The 15290-nt window shown below is 36.2% G+C and overlaps 1 protein-coding gene across 17 annotated transcripts in view; it reads right to left on the bottom strand.

The window, feature by feature from the left end:
• Sec31a (SEC31 homolog A, COPII component) overlaps positions 1-15290 on the bottom strand; it is a 77243-nt gene that overhangs the window by 22309 nt on the left and 39644 nt on the right. For 8 of the 17 annotated variants that reach the window (XM_087206986.1, XM_004847964.4, XM_087206940.1 and 5 more), the window contains exons 12-20: positions 14486-14560; positions 12317-12355; positions 11754-11831; positions 9073-9148; positions 8482-8660; positions 7025-7151; positions 5842-5987; positions 3425-3598; positions 339-512 (exon numbers count right to left, since the gene is read on the bottom strand). In XM_087206986.1, the coding sequence (XP_087063112.1) occupies positions 339-512; positions 3425-3598; positions 5842-5987; positions 7025-7151; positions 8482-8660; positions 9073-9148; positions 11754-11831; positions 12317-12355; positions 14486-14560 (1068 nt within the window). The remainder of the gene's footprint in view (positions 1-338; positions 513-3424; positions 3599-5841; positions 5988-7024; positions 7152-8481; positions 8661-9072; positions 9149-11753; positions 11832-12316; positions 12356-14485; positions 14561-15290) is intronic. The other 9 variants (XM_087206949.1, XM_087206989.1, XM_087206966.1 and 6 more) reach the window with 2 other exon arrangements.

Below are 15290 nucleotides of genomic sequence, written 5' to 3'. Positions count from 1 at the left end.
AATCTCCCTAGAGTGTTTAAAACTAATTTATACCTAAAATATAATGTTTGACCAGATTAAAAAGATGATTTTGGATAGTACATAAGAAATATCACTTTTGGGCCGGGGATTTAGCTCAGTGGTTCCGCCGCCTGCCTTGCAAGCGCAAGGACCCGAGTTGGATCCCCGGTACAAAAAAAAAAAAAAAGAAATACCACTTTTAAGAAACCCAACAGTATATTAAAACAATGCTGTCTAGTTTTACCATGTAAGAGAAGATCTTCTGCCCAACAAAGGAATACTGTCAATTTGAACACAAATGCTTAAAAGTTCCTCCTTCATCTGGACCATGCACTCACATGGGTATAATATTGTTGAGTCGGAGCCCTTGGCATCTGTGGGTGGCCAGCCACTGGTCCAGGTTTGTCCTTGGACACCTGCTGCCTCTCATAAGGAGTTTTTAGTGACTGCTGTCCTGGTACAGGTTCTCCTTGGGCTCTAAAAAGTCGGTCACGAAGCTGTACAATATTTGGCTATAAGAAGCAATGGAAGAAAACAAAGCAAACTGTTATGATTCACCCTATTTTACGATAGCATGTTGATTTTCTTAAAGTAATCTGCTCATGCAAGAGACCCCCTTCTGTTCATATGCTGTGTGTTATACAATAAACTCTGACACCTGAGGGTTCAACATTAGTGATGCTAGTACTTAAGACTGGCACCAAAGAAAGATCCATGACACACACTGCAACTTCTCTTTCAGTGGTTGGTTGTGAGTGGTTTTCTTTCTCTTTTTGGAGACAGGGTCTTACCATGTAGTCCAGGCTGGCCTCACATTTCTATCCTCTTGCCTCAGCCTCAAAGTGCTAGACATACAGACATGCGTCACCATACCCTGCATATACCACAACTTCTAACTTAACTGAGGTAGGGATCTGAATTATGTCCATAGATCACTGTCACTTTCAGCACTGCTCCTTTTATGTATTTTTGTGGTTAAGTAATAATGCTCCCAAATCTCTGCTTCCTGTCCGTCATACCATGAGCAGCTCTCCTCTACCAGGCCCCTCTGCCATGCTGTCCGGCCTTGGAGCCAGATGAACATGGGCTGAATGAAACACGAGCCCAAATAAATCTCTCCTTCCTAAATTGTGGATATCAGATATTCTGTCCCAGCTTAAAGGGAAGTAACTAAGACCTTAGGAAAATTAAACCTAACTTTTGCTAATCAAAACAAACAAACAAAAACCAACAAAAAAACACAAAACATGCTCATAAATCATAAATACAACTAAAAACAGACCCAAAAGAGAATCAACTGCTAAAGATGGTAATGTAAGAAAATGGTGATCAAAGAGACGAAAATTAATTTTTAAAAGAAATTTTTGAAATAAATTAGTATCTTGCATTCAGATCTATGGCTCACACATGTAAATCTTCAATTATATAAATTTATAAGTTAATTATACATATTTTCTACATATTAACAATAATAAAGCAATGTGTTAAAATGCATCAGAAATAATTTAATTCATTAAAAATTATACAATCTTATAAATTTGCTAAAGGTTTAAAATGGTCATTTAAAGTTTATTTAGGGGTAGTAGTACACAATACCGAGGACTGAACCCAGGGCTTTGTACTGAGTTACATCCCTAGCCACTCAAAACAATTTTTTTATTTTGACACAGGGACTTGCAATCCTCTTATCTCAGCTTCCCAAGTGGCTAGGATTTCAGGCACGTACACTCATACATGGCTCACCTGAGCTTTTAACATATACTTTATTGCATTTTCTGGTGGAAGATTATATAGTATAATACTATCACAAATTCTCAGGACATTTTCTCCACAGAACATAGGGTTTACTGAGATAAACTGGGGGAAATAACATGAAAATTACGTTTTTACATAGAGAATGTTCTTTAAAGTCCAAAGACCCAGGTGTGGTGGTGCACACCTGTAATCCCAGCACCCACGAGGCTGAGGCAAGAGGATTGTCATGAGTTCGAGGCCACCCTCAACTACATAGTGAGATCCTATCTCAAAAAAAACCAAAAAAACAAAAACTAGTCCAAGGAAAAGCATTAAGAATAATAATATATAAAGCGCATGTGATTATAAATGGCATTAAAGGGCCGGGGATCTAGCTCAGTGGTTCCGCTGCTTGCCTTGAAAGCACAAGGTTCCAAGTTTGATCCCTGGTACCCCCCCCAAAAAAATGGCATTAAAAACAGTTAAGGACCTGTGTGTGGTAGCACATGCCTGTAATTCCACGGAGTACAGAACCTTAGGCAGGAGAATATAAAGTTCTAGGCTAGCTTGGGGAACTCAGCCTTGTCACAAAATAAAATTTAAAAAGGGTTGGTTGTGGGACATGGTGAGGTACATCTGTAATCTTAGCATTCAGGAAGCTGAAGCAGGAGGATTGTATTGAGTTCAAGGCCAGCCTGGGCTACCTAGTGTGTTCAAGGCCAGCCTAGGCTACACTGTGAGACCCTGTCTTAGAAAGAACAAAAGAAAGGAAGAAAAAAAAAAGGAAGAAGGCTTGTTTGCAAGTTCTAGTAAAGTGCTTGCCTATCATATTAAGCAATGGCTTCAATCCTGAGTAGCAAGGTGTGTGGGGGAAAGAGTATAATTTTAAGGCTAAACAAACTAAAAGTCTTAGATTAACTTAGCCTTAAAGGGTCTTCTATCTTTTTTTTTTTTTGGTACCGAGGACTGAACTCAGGACCTTGCACTTGAGGCAGGTAAGGCACCACTGAGCTAAATCCCTGGCTCTCAGGATCTTGTATCTTGATATCACAATGAAACTGTATTAAGTAAAAAGTCTTAAAACTATTATGCCAAGTTATCATAAAAAAAGACTATGTTTCTATTCTACCTAATATTCCTTTTAAAAATTTAGAAAGATAAGAGTTGGATCCTATAGTTAAAGAACGCAATATAATTCCCTCTACCTTGAATAATTTAAAAAATATACTCACCCACAAATGGTATCAGACTAAAATGGTACAGAGAATGCACTTGTTTGCTAATATTTGGGGTGCCACATATGGGAATTAAAAAATTTTAACGTCATTTTATGTATTAGTATTCATAGCTTTTCAACATAAAAGATTCCTACAAAGAATCTCATACACAGAGTCAGCATTTGGTCTTGGAAATATAGGTTTTCTCATTCATTTTGCTAAACTACTACAGTCCCTCAAAACAAAGGGATCTATGATACTACCAAAGTATCCTATCTTTCTGACACAGCTGGGGTACACCTGAGGTGAACCTTGAAGAATGTCAATAACATTTACCTACAGCAAGCTGTTGGAAATTCAACTGCTCCAAAACATTCCACCTAGTATGTGTATGCCTAATGCCAAGTGCTATCTACTGGAGTCATCTTAGTCATACATTGAAAGAAAGAAGACAGACTGTCAATTCTAAGTACCTGGTTGGTGTTGTCAGGAAGAAAAGCCAAGGCTGCAGCAATACTGCCTTGGGCTGCCAATAAATTGGCATACTGACTCATCTTCTCAGCCAAAAGAACCCCTACAGTATTAGTGTCCATGGTTTGGGTAAGTTGTACAGCTTTTCGCAGAATGATGACTTTCTCGATCAGATCCTAAATGAGAAAAATAAGGCAGGGTGAAAGAGAACAGAAGTACCATGAGAAGAAGTAGGGAAAGGTAAAATTACTAAGATTTCTTCTAACACTTATTAAAAATATAGTACTTATTATCCCAGTTTGAAAACTATGGAATTGCTGCTGGCCGCCATTTAGGTAAGTGAAAACATTAAGATGGAAAAAAATCTGTTACTAATAGAGCTTATCACCTTCTCCTAAGCATTCCTAATTAGACCACCAGCTACTTGTCTAGTGAGGTAAAACAGGCAAATATGCAAAGTGAAAGTGACAGGTATCAAAGGCAAAGACTGTGTCCTAGGAGGGAGGAACTGTGAATGAGAACATATACCACCAATCCTATAACAACACTCCTGCTATGAGGTGACAGACAACAAGGCACAAGACCTCTAAAAGGACTATTTGTTATGGTTTGGGAGCTGAATGCCCCCGACAAGCCAAATGTGTTAAAGGGTTGCTCCCAGAGCAGTGCCCTGGGGTGAGGCCAAACGGGAGGGGAGGTCCTCCGGTCACTGAGGCACATCCCTGAAGGGGAATGGGCCCAGGATACTCCCTGCCTGCCTACCTCTCCTCTCTCCTGCTTCCCAGTCCACAGTGCATGTGGTCTGCCCCATCTTGGGCTCTTGCCATGTATGCTGCCCTGATTAGAGGCCCAGGGTAATAGGCTGCCCGACCTCAGGCTGGACCTCCAGAACCATGAAGCCAAACAAGCCTTTTCTCTTTAAAAGTTAATTACTCAATAGGGGAAGTGAGAGGGTAAGAGAAAAGGAAAGAAGGGAAAGGAAAAATTATAAGAAAAAGAAAAAACGGAACAAAGTCTTGTAATGGGGAAAAAATAAGAACCAAGATACATCATGTACATGTACAAGCACCCAATGATAAATGTAAACTTATTGTATAGCTAAAATGTACCAATACAAGAATTTAAGAGAAAAAAAAAAGTTAATTACTTGAGACAGTTCATCACAGTATACAAAGCTGACTAACACATTACTATGACTCAAAGTTTCCCAAGCTGTTCTTCAACGCCAACGCTTTGAACAAGGGCGAGATATGCTCCAGGCAGCATGCGTAAGAATATTCCACCTATCCACCCTTCACAAGTACACAAATTGAGAAGTGTGAAACAAGTGATATTTTCTCAGGGCCATTTAGAAGAAAACCCTCAATTTTCTACCTGATTTTTAGTTCCAATAGAATGACCTCTGAAGTAACAACACTACTGATAAACCCTTTCCTGAAAGAAAAAGAAATATTGTACTAAAAATAAGATTCTGCAGATTAAATAGTTTGGGAAAAAAAAATCTAAAGATATAGTTATTCAGTGCCTAAGAAGAGTCTTCACAATTTTTCGCTTCCACTTGCTTGTATATTAGGATACATGGGATTCTATTTACATTTTCCTTTCATTTTTGCTTAATCACAAAAGTTCTCTATTGGTATTAGATGCCTCCTATTCCTTAGGCCACATTGATTCTGACTTTGCCAAGGGAGCGAGGGGCCACTGAAGAGGCCACTGAGGTAAAAGAGGTAAACACTAGGGCAGTGATGGTGAACCTTTTAGAGACTAAGTGTCCAAACCACAACCCAAACCCATTTTATCGGAAAGTGCCAATACTGCAACTAAACCTAAATACTGAGGTTTTAGTTAAGAAAAAAAAAAAACAAAACTCATAGGTTAACATCTCGTCTTAAAAGAAAGATGCAGTAACAGAGCTTTCAATAATACAGATGCAATAACAGAGCTTTCAATACTACAAACAGCTTTTTATTAAAAGGTAAAAGTCTGCATTTGGCATGCTTTTGCACAATTAATGTGATCTTTGCTGTTGTACACATGCTGATAATTTGTCAAACCTTGGCTGAGGTGACTTGGCTTATGTGCTGATAGACGGCTCTGTGTGCCTACTGTGGCATGTGTGTCATAGGTTCACCACTACCACCCTGGGGCATTTTCAGTGCTCCTGCCACCTACTATACCCAATAAACTGCCAAATCACAACCCTGATTTTACAAACAGCTGCAACTCCATTTTATTATTCTATCGCCTCAAACTTTGCTGCTTCAAAGACAGCAATAAATGCACATAATTATCCATCAAAAGACCTTCTAAAATGTAAATAAACTTCTAGCACAAATTAATTTCTAGAATAGAACTTGATCATAACTAAGTTAAAAGAAAACACTAAAAAGCAAGCACCTTTTGTTTCAAAGATACTAACCTGAAGGGACAAAGGGCTGCTACTATCTTGAGCTTTAGTCCAACATGCAACTAATTTCTCTACATTCCCTGCACAAATATAGCAGAGACACGCCTGAGTCTGCAGGATGCTATTTCCTTCACTTTCAAGCCTGGCACCCAGAAGATCTGTAAGATAAGAGGACTCAGATTATACCCAAAGCAATCTGCTGCATGATTGTGAGCAGCTCAGTCAGAGTTTCCTATGTACAGACTAAACTTCACAATCAACGAGCAGCAGAGAGAAACAAAAATCACTCCAAATGTTCCTTAGTAAATACTTTGTTAAACAAATGGAAATAGATGACAAATTATATATGATAAGCTATTTCACAGGGTTCTATCTAGCTGCAGAACTGATTTCCATTAAATATAGTAAAAAAACCCAATAAATGAGAACAATATTAGAACACAAAACTCCTAACAGCATATTTGGAATAGAGTTATCAATGGTAGCTCTGCCTATCAAAAATTATTTATGAAAAGTTAATATTCTATAATATTTTGTATTATCATAATACTTTCTTTCTTTTTTTTTTTCTGGTACCAGGGATCGAACTTGGGACCTAGCACTTTCAAGGCAGGCAGCGGAACCACTGAGCTAAGTCCCTGGCCCTTCTCATAGTACTTTCAAAGGTAGCAAAAATGATTGTTGGCTCATACACTATCACCCTTAAACTTCTTTTATTGCAAATAATATTTATTCCTTAGCCACCAATTTAGTCATGGCCTCTAATGACAATTTTTACTCAAATGCAATGTTAATTTTACCAGAGTTGACATGTATTTGGGGTTTTTTTTGGTACCGGGGATCGAACTCGGGTCCTTGCGCTTGCGCAGCAGGCAGCAAAACCACTTGAGCTAAATCCCCGGCCCAGAGTTAACATGTATTAAGTGAGAGTTGCCTATGTGCCATTTTAAAAATGGATAAAATGAGGCTTAGAAATATTTTTTCCTAGGTTATCAAGCTAGTTAAGTGGCAGCAGTAAACTTTCAACTTTGTTATGTTTGAAACCAAATCCACTAAACAGTATTTTTAGAAATAATGTTAAGTAATATATTTTATACTTGTCAGTATGATTACAAAAACTTCTAATAAAACTTGTCATTAATGTTATTTACAATATTACCATGTAAAGTAGTTAAATGCAAAGCTCATTTCTCACCACACAGCGATGGAAATTCATTTGGTTTAGCATAAGTCAACACTGCAGCTAAAGCCTCTCTCCAATTTTTAAGGTCACAAGACTCAACAATGTCTTTCCAGTTCTTCATTACAACTGCAGTGATGAGCTTAGGAAAATAAATCAAAAGGAAAATTAAAAGTCTTTATTATTTTAATAAAAATTAACTTTGGCTATTGAATCATCTCGTTCAAAACTAATAAGAATATTTCATAACAAATAAAGCACCAAAAAGTGAAGTATTTTCTTGACCAAATGACTTAACAGATGGCTTTATTTTTCCTTAAGAAAGAAAGCCCCATCAACATATTTTATAAAATGATGAGGAAAAGTTCAAGAGGCTAGCACAACATTTAACAGGAAGATGTGACCTGGTCTAGTATGTCAAAAAGCTACCTCAACATGGAGACTTTTGCACAGAGATTTGAACAGAGAGAAGGAAAAAGCATTCCAAGCTGAGGGGACACGAGATACAAAGGAGGACGGAACATAAGAGTGGGTTAGGAGCCAAAAGACAGCCTGTCACAGGGAGAGAAGACATGAGCTCTGACAGGGAGAGGGGCATATAGCAGAGAAGGGAAGACTGACCACAACCAATGCTGCTGGGACTGACACTGGTACGACTTTTACGGAAAGTAACTGGCATAAAAATTATTTTTATGATATGGAAAATATCAATAGGAAGCTTACAAGTGTTCAGACCCTCTGTACCAGAAATTCCCCTCCTAGTACTATGGGATAATTAATTAGAAATCTGCACAAATCTTTAGGTACAATAGATTTTTATCACCGTATATACAATGGTGCTCACCTATATGAGGAAAATATTAAAGAGTATATTTAAATACCCAAAATATATGAGAATACAACCTCATCATAAAATATAAACTAATTAAAATCTTTTGAGTTTTTAATGATATGGAAAAATCAATGTAAATGACAACATGAACAAAACCACACATATCATGTAGATGATCCTGACCGTCAGAAAAAATTCTACAAATATATAGAAAGAGGTATGGAAAGCTATGCGCCAGACAGTTGGCAGGATTAGAGGAAGCTAACATTTTTATCTTAAAAATTTTCTGTGTTAAAAAATTTTTTTGTGGGGACAGGGATTTAGCTCAGTGGTTTGGCCACCTGCCTTGCAGGCGGCAAGGTCCTGAGTTCGATCTCGGGTACCAAAAAAATAAATTTTTTTTTTGTGTTAAATCTTTCTATAATAACATGAAAATAGTATTTTAAAAATTATATTGTAGAAACAATAAAAACTGGATTAATCATATCAAAGTGTCAATAACTATTTCTGAGTCAAAGTATTATGAATAGGCTAATTCTTTAGTGTTCTCTACATCCCAATGATCTATAATAATAATGTATTATTTTTGTAATCAGAAAGATAAATATATTGTGATTTATCTATTTTGAAAATAACATACCCTAGTAATTTTGCTTTGGGATTTTGCAAAGTACTTTTTCTGAGTCCGAGCCAAGAGTTCTTGTCCTCCTGCTATCGCCAATATAATGGCATCAGCCATGCGGTTATCATGTAAACAAAGGTCAACAGCACTCTCAAAATTACCCGTCAGCAAAGCCTGAGTAATTAAACCATCAATATCTGCAACAAGGAAAAATACAACCAAGTTCAACAGTGGTTTTCCTCATCAAAAACAACTACAACAAAAAATCTATATACATAAGTTTTTACACACAGATACAAATAGAGAACACAATGTTAACTTCTGACTACTAAATTTCTGACAGAAGCTGTTAGTATTTATAGAAGAGATCTATGGAAATACATACTAAAGTACATGTAAACACTATTTGCTGAATGCTCAGACTGGATGAACACCGTTGACTTAGGTGTCAGAACACACCACCCCTCTCTCAGGGCACTAATTACATATACTACATGGTAACTCGGTTCTTTCTCAACCCACAATTGTCTATAACAAAACATTTTTAACTGGGACTATTTGCTTTCAAAGTTTTTAAAAGTTTAAAAATCAAAGCCAACACGTACTTACCACCACTGACAGAGATATTAAATGTTCCTCCAGCGGAGGGCAGAAATTCAGATTCTTGCTTTTCTTCTTTAATGCACTAAGAAGATGAAAAAGGCAGCTATTTAGCCAAAATGAAACTTACTACCAAAATAAAATTTTGTATACGAAATTCACCTACTGACTAGATGATATGGTAAGTTATTTCAGGAAAGTCCTCATCTCCAAATTTATAACCAGATTTATGACTTCCTGAAGTATTAATTCCCACTGTGCATTTATAAATAGAATCCAAGACCACCAAAAATAATGTAAAACAAACAAGTATGCATATCCATTATAGGTACCGCATCTGAAAAGTTGTTATTGAAACTGAAGAATCTTTGCTTTCTTTAGATGCCTCAACTACGAGTAGGTTGAGAAATGTGATCTATGCTTTAAATTATATTTACTTTTTTAGACAATCCTACTTCTAACATATAAAAATTCCTGTCCACTAGGCTTGGTTATGAGATTTTTTTTTAGTTATAAATGAATCCTTAAAAAAAAATATTACTTGGTGGCTTGGTATAAAAGCACAATAGGAGGGCCAGGGGTTTAGCTCAGTGGTTTCGCCGCCTGCTGCAAAAGTGCAAGGACTGGAGTTCCAACCCCTGAACCAAAAAAAAAATTAAAAAATAAAAAATAAAAGCACAATAGGGGCCGGGGATGTAGCTCAGTGGAGTACTTTGCCAAGCATGTGCAAGGCCCTGAGTTTGATTCCTAGATACTTTCCTCACCAAAGCAATATAAACAGATTATTTTTAGATTTGAGTATTTTTAAATATACTCAAATTCAATTATAGATTTCACATTCTCTAAATTTAAGTTATATCTGGAATAGGTTGGTCTGGTAAAAATATATACGGTGCTTTTATAAATTTCTGAGATTACAGGTTAAGCATCTCTAATTCAAAAAATCTGAACTCTAAAATGGTCCAAAATCCAAAACTATTTTAGTAGATTTTACAGTAGGGATGCTGAACTTATAGTCTATACAAATATTCTAAATCTTTTTCAACAAAGACACTACTCTCTACATGAGATAAACTATCTACCCTCTGTGCCTGTGTTATCTACACATGTGAATATAAGTGCCTAGTATTCAAAGTCAGGGGTTTGGAGCTGAGTCATTCAAGTACAAAGTTCACAACAGCTAATGATAACTGTTACAAAAGAATAACAATAGTTCTAATTGCTTGCCCCCAATTAAAGAGACACATTTTGGAATCTTAAAAACTCGAAAACACTGAAAATTTTAGTTATATTCACTGTTACATTCATTGTCAAAATTCACAGAAAAATCCTTTAACACACTATTTATCAAATTTGCTTTCTACAATGAATATAGCTTTATTTATACACTTCTTAAACATAAAGCCCAAAATGCACAATTTTCTGGGTTCAATATCTTCAATGTGTAAGCTACAATTTTTGATAATCAAACAGTATCATCAAGATAAAAGGCAAGATTTTACCTCCTTAAAATAATTTTTTCAAGTACTCAAAGTATACACTGATGACTACTGTTTAAATACCTATTACTACTACCTATTATTCATGAGTGTATTCCAAAATGGTCTTTTACTTGGTAATACGTAGTTAATTTAGTTGTACATAAATGTGAAAGCACAGTATTTGTGTCTAATTCTCTCTATGTATTTCTAAAATTGGTTCACATTTTAGTAAGATTTATTTCCTTGTTAGATAAATGCTAGGACATCTACTTCTAAGAAAAAACTTTAATAACCAATGGAGTAGTCTAAATATATGGGTGAATTATTTTTATAACTTAGTAAATGATTATACAGAATATCCCAGTTAGGATATCACCAAAGCACAAAGGGCTATAAAAAAGTAAAGGCAAAATCAAAATCAAGAACTTTCTGATTAATCTTCCAAGATAAAATTAGAAAGCAAGAAAAGTCACAGAATTAGATATTAGTAGTTTAAAAGAAAATATCAGAAAATCAAAAGGAAAAAATTGATACAACTGTGTTCAAGGACTCTTTTTGATTAGTTACAGAAATTACCAAGTACAACAAAGGACACACTTATAGTAAATAACAACCAATTCAGAGAAAAAAATTGTTTTTTTTCAGTGCTATGAGTTGAACCCAGGGCCTTACACTGTGCTACATCCTAAGCCCCTTTTAATTCATTATTTGGACCCAGGGTCTCAACAAGTTGCTCAGGGTGGCTTCTTGGTAACCTCCTGCCTCAGCCTCCCAAGCAGCTGGAATTACAGGCATGTGCCACGATGTTCAGCTAGTGAAATACTTTGTCCTTGGGCTCCAAGTTCAGGCCTAATTCAGAGGGATATGCCACTGATAACAGACCCTAAACATTAATGTGCCAAGAAAACATATTAACTTTACATGCAATGAAAGTGGATTTCTGAATAAAATAGCCTTCTAAGAAAGTGAAGTCAATCTCACAGCAACTGTTAATTTTAAAGTATACACTCCAGAAGCGAGGTAAGAGAACTAGAGTTCAGAGAGGATATGTCAGTCCAGGTAAACAGATTCCAACTCTAAACATTTCAAAAAAAACAATACACTCCCAACTTTATTTTGCAACAAATTGTCAAGAAAATCTTCCATATTTCAATGTGGATACACAATTATCACATATTTGTCCAATATAATATGAAAAAAAGTAAGTACCTCTCCCAAGAGCTGCTCTTCAGCAGCAGGGCTCTCCTCCCCATCACTCTGTGCTACTTGGTCAGAGTCTTTAAGAGCCTTTGGTACACAAAATGATTACAGAGGAAGGTGAAGAATCCAGAATTAAAAGGTTATTAGTAGTAACAAAGGAGACAAAAGACCCAACCAACAACATCCACTTTGATTATAAGCAGCAACATCGAATAAATTTATTGGAGAAACATTAGAGGAGAGGCAAAGAGTAATTACTGTTAACATCTCTGTCCCCTTCTTTCCTATCAAATGTCACCCAACACGAAAAAGCTTTCTCTTGAACATATGAGCAGTCATTGTATCCATTATTCCTCTCTTTAACAACATTCAAATATGCCAAAAGAAACGAATGCTCCGCCAATGAAAGTTAGCCTATTTTAAAATGAGAATTATGAACTTAGTAAAATATTAAGAATCAACATTTTTACACTATGAAGCACAAAACAGATGATGTCCTTCTTAGATCACACCTCCTTCTTTGTTGTGACTTAACCAAAACGTTTGAAGGTACCTGCTTTTTAAGACCTTACCACATTGGATCCATCCACTTTGTTCAAGGCCAAAGCAATCTGAAAAGAAAATAACAACTTACCTACTAAATGGAATTGTACTTCAGAGCATACAACATATGTTCACCTCTCAATCCACTCTTGTTAGCAGAAGCCCACAGAAGTCCTTATCAGGCACAGTGTGTGTGATAGAGAACAGCATCTGTGCAGTGGCTCTAGGGTCACTCACAGGCAGTTCTAGCTTTCAGATCTCATCCTATTCTGCTGTTCAGTAACAAAACTAACCTCAAAACAAACATTTTCTTTCTATGTTTCTGTCAAAATACAAAGCTCAGAGTTGGGTGTGACGGTGTACACCTGTAATTCCAGTACTGGGGAGGCTGAAGTGGGAGGATCACCCAGGTAGTGATGGTTAACCTTTTAGAGATGAGTGCCCAAACTGCAATCTAAAACCCACTTACATATTTAGTGCAAAGTGCCAACTTTGCAATTAAACCTGAATACTGAGGTCTCGGTTTAGAAAAAACAACACATACATTAACATCCTGTGTCTTAAAAACAAGTAACATGCATGCCATAGCTTCACCACCACTGGCCTGGAGTCTGAGGCCAACCTGAGGCTACATAATTAATTCAAGCCTGGCCTGAATTACATAGGGAGACCTTGTCTCAAGAGACAAACCAACAGGGACTGGGGATTTAGCTCAGTGGTTCCACTACCTGCCTCGCAAGCGCAAGGTCCCGAGTTCGATCTCCAGTACCAACAAAAAAAAGACAAACCAACAACAAAACTAAAAATAAAAAAGCTATATTTATTTATTTTTTATTTTCTTAATGTTCAATGATATTTAATCATAAACATATACAAAGACAAAGCTACTGTATGTCCATTTCAACACTGACAAAAATAGTTTCCTGGATCTATCATAGTAGATGCTACTTACTTTTTCTTTCACGTATGCTGTATTCATTTATTTAGTTATTTATTTTTTAATTTAAAAAAAATAAAATTAATTTTTGGAAGTAATTTTTTTTAGGTACTCACTATGGAAAGAATTGCTATGAGAAGTATTTTGACAACCAGATTCTATTTCTTACCAGGCATCAGTAAAACTTTCATATTAATTGCTTGCAAATTTGGAAGAGTCATAGCATCAAAAAATTCAGGCTAATAATAAAGCAAAATATAACTATAAAGGGTAAGCAAAGACACACAGCCCTAAGCAGTGGGGTGGGATCTGACAACTATCTGCCCCCAGAGTGCTGGCACACCCAGTCCATACCACTTACACAAGCACAGTGTAATGCTAGAGAAAAATGTAATCTAAATTACAGCTCTCAAGTGTTCCTCAGTGTTTTTTTTGTTTTGTTTTGTACCGGGGATCAAACTCAGGACCTTGCCTGGCAAAAACCACTGAGCTAAATCCCCGGCCCTCCATGGTGTTTTAAAAAACTGGTATTGATGTTAACATTGTGAAAAAACATTAAGCCATTGTTTAACAAGAACACTACAAACTGCAACATGATTTCCTCTTTTTAAAAGGGAACCTTCTATTTTTAAAGTTAAACTGTTAAGCAAACCACCTGGACTTTTTATTTGGGTGAGGGAGAATAAATCACTATTTCCAGACATTTATCAGTTACTTGGGAGCTAGACCAATACACAGCTAGATCAATACACAGTTTGGGCATGAAATAGAACCCTGTTTTTCATCACCGAACACTGTTTCTTTCTCTTTTCCTCTAGAAAGCCACTGCTCACACACTCTGCTGCTGTCAGTGTTTGAATACTTGACGGTGCTGTGGTACCTTATCTGTCAAGGCCCAGTTGTTCAAACAATCAAGTCTGAATGCAAGAAGGCTCTGGTAACTTCTAAATCCAGGTATAAAGTAGAGTTTAATAATAGGTATTCAAAACTTTGGCAGCGAATCACAAATTATTTGGGGTTGCTGGGAGTGGGGGGGATTTAACCCAGGACATCTCCAGCAGTCTCTCCCCACCCGTTTTATTTTTTTGAGACAAGGTCTCTCTATGTAGTCCAGACTGGCCTTGAACTTTCTATGTATCCCAAGCTGGCCTTGAATTTGAAATTCTCCTGCCTCGGCCTCTCAAGTGCTAGGATCACAGTGATGTGTTACTTCACCAGCTACAAATTCTTATTAAATGCCTATTAACTGGGGATAGTTTACCTTCTTTCCTAGATCTTCTTTTCTGTATCCTAGAAGCTCAAGGTATTTTCCACGAGAATCATCCTCAAAGTTTACCTTCAAATAATAAAAATATATATATATTTTTTGAAACAAAGATCTATATTTAAAGCCTAATTCTTATCAGCGACCAATTCCAAATAAAATTATTAAAAATATCTAAAATCTACTATATCATCCTGAAGATTCACCATTTGAAAAGAACAGGTTTTTTTTTTAACTAGTTATTTTTTTACTAGTAAGTATACTAGTAAGTAATTATCCTTGTTGAATAAAGCTTCCTTTCGAACTATAATTCTGGCAAATACAAACTAACATCCAAAGGACATATGTACGCAGAGCTCATCTGAAACACTTTATTTTCTAAAACACTTTCTCAAATTTCATACTTAATTACAAAATATAAATTCTACAATTTTAGAATTTAACCTTATTGTATTTAAGATTGCTTTCCTTGGAAAATTCAATGGCAAAAAATAGATATTACAGTGGAGGCAAAAATGACCAACCAGAAAATCCTATTTGTTAACCTATTGTCAAAAATGCAATTGAGTGAAAATGTATTTTCTCCCCTCTAAATTCCTTAACGGTGGGAAGAAAACAACTCCAACAACTTAACTCCATGCATCTTCTCTTTTCCCATTTGCCTTCAGCAGCTTTACTACAAGATACGCTATGTTTTTATTGCAGTCGGCTTTGTGTTCCAGTTTGAACACAGTCTCTCTTCCTTAAATATACTGTATCTGATGTGTTGTTTTTTACTTATTAAAAAAGTACTTCATATTAA

The sequence above is a fragment of the Heterocephalus glaber genome, unplaced genomic scaffold (genome assembly GCF_053883595.1).
Source record: "Heterocephalus glaber isolate CG9 unplaced genomic scaffold, H.glaber_assembly_v1.0 deba00000071, whole genome shotgun sequence".
Classification (NCBI taxonomy): domain Eukaryota; kingdom Metazoa; phylum Chordata; class Mammalia; order Rodentia; family Bathyergidae; genus Heterocephalus; species Heterocephalus glaber.
This window is presented reverse-complemented; position numbering and strand designations above follow the sequence as displayed.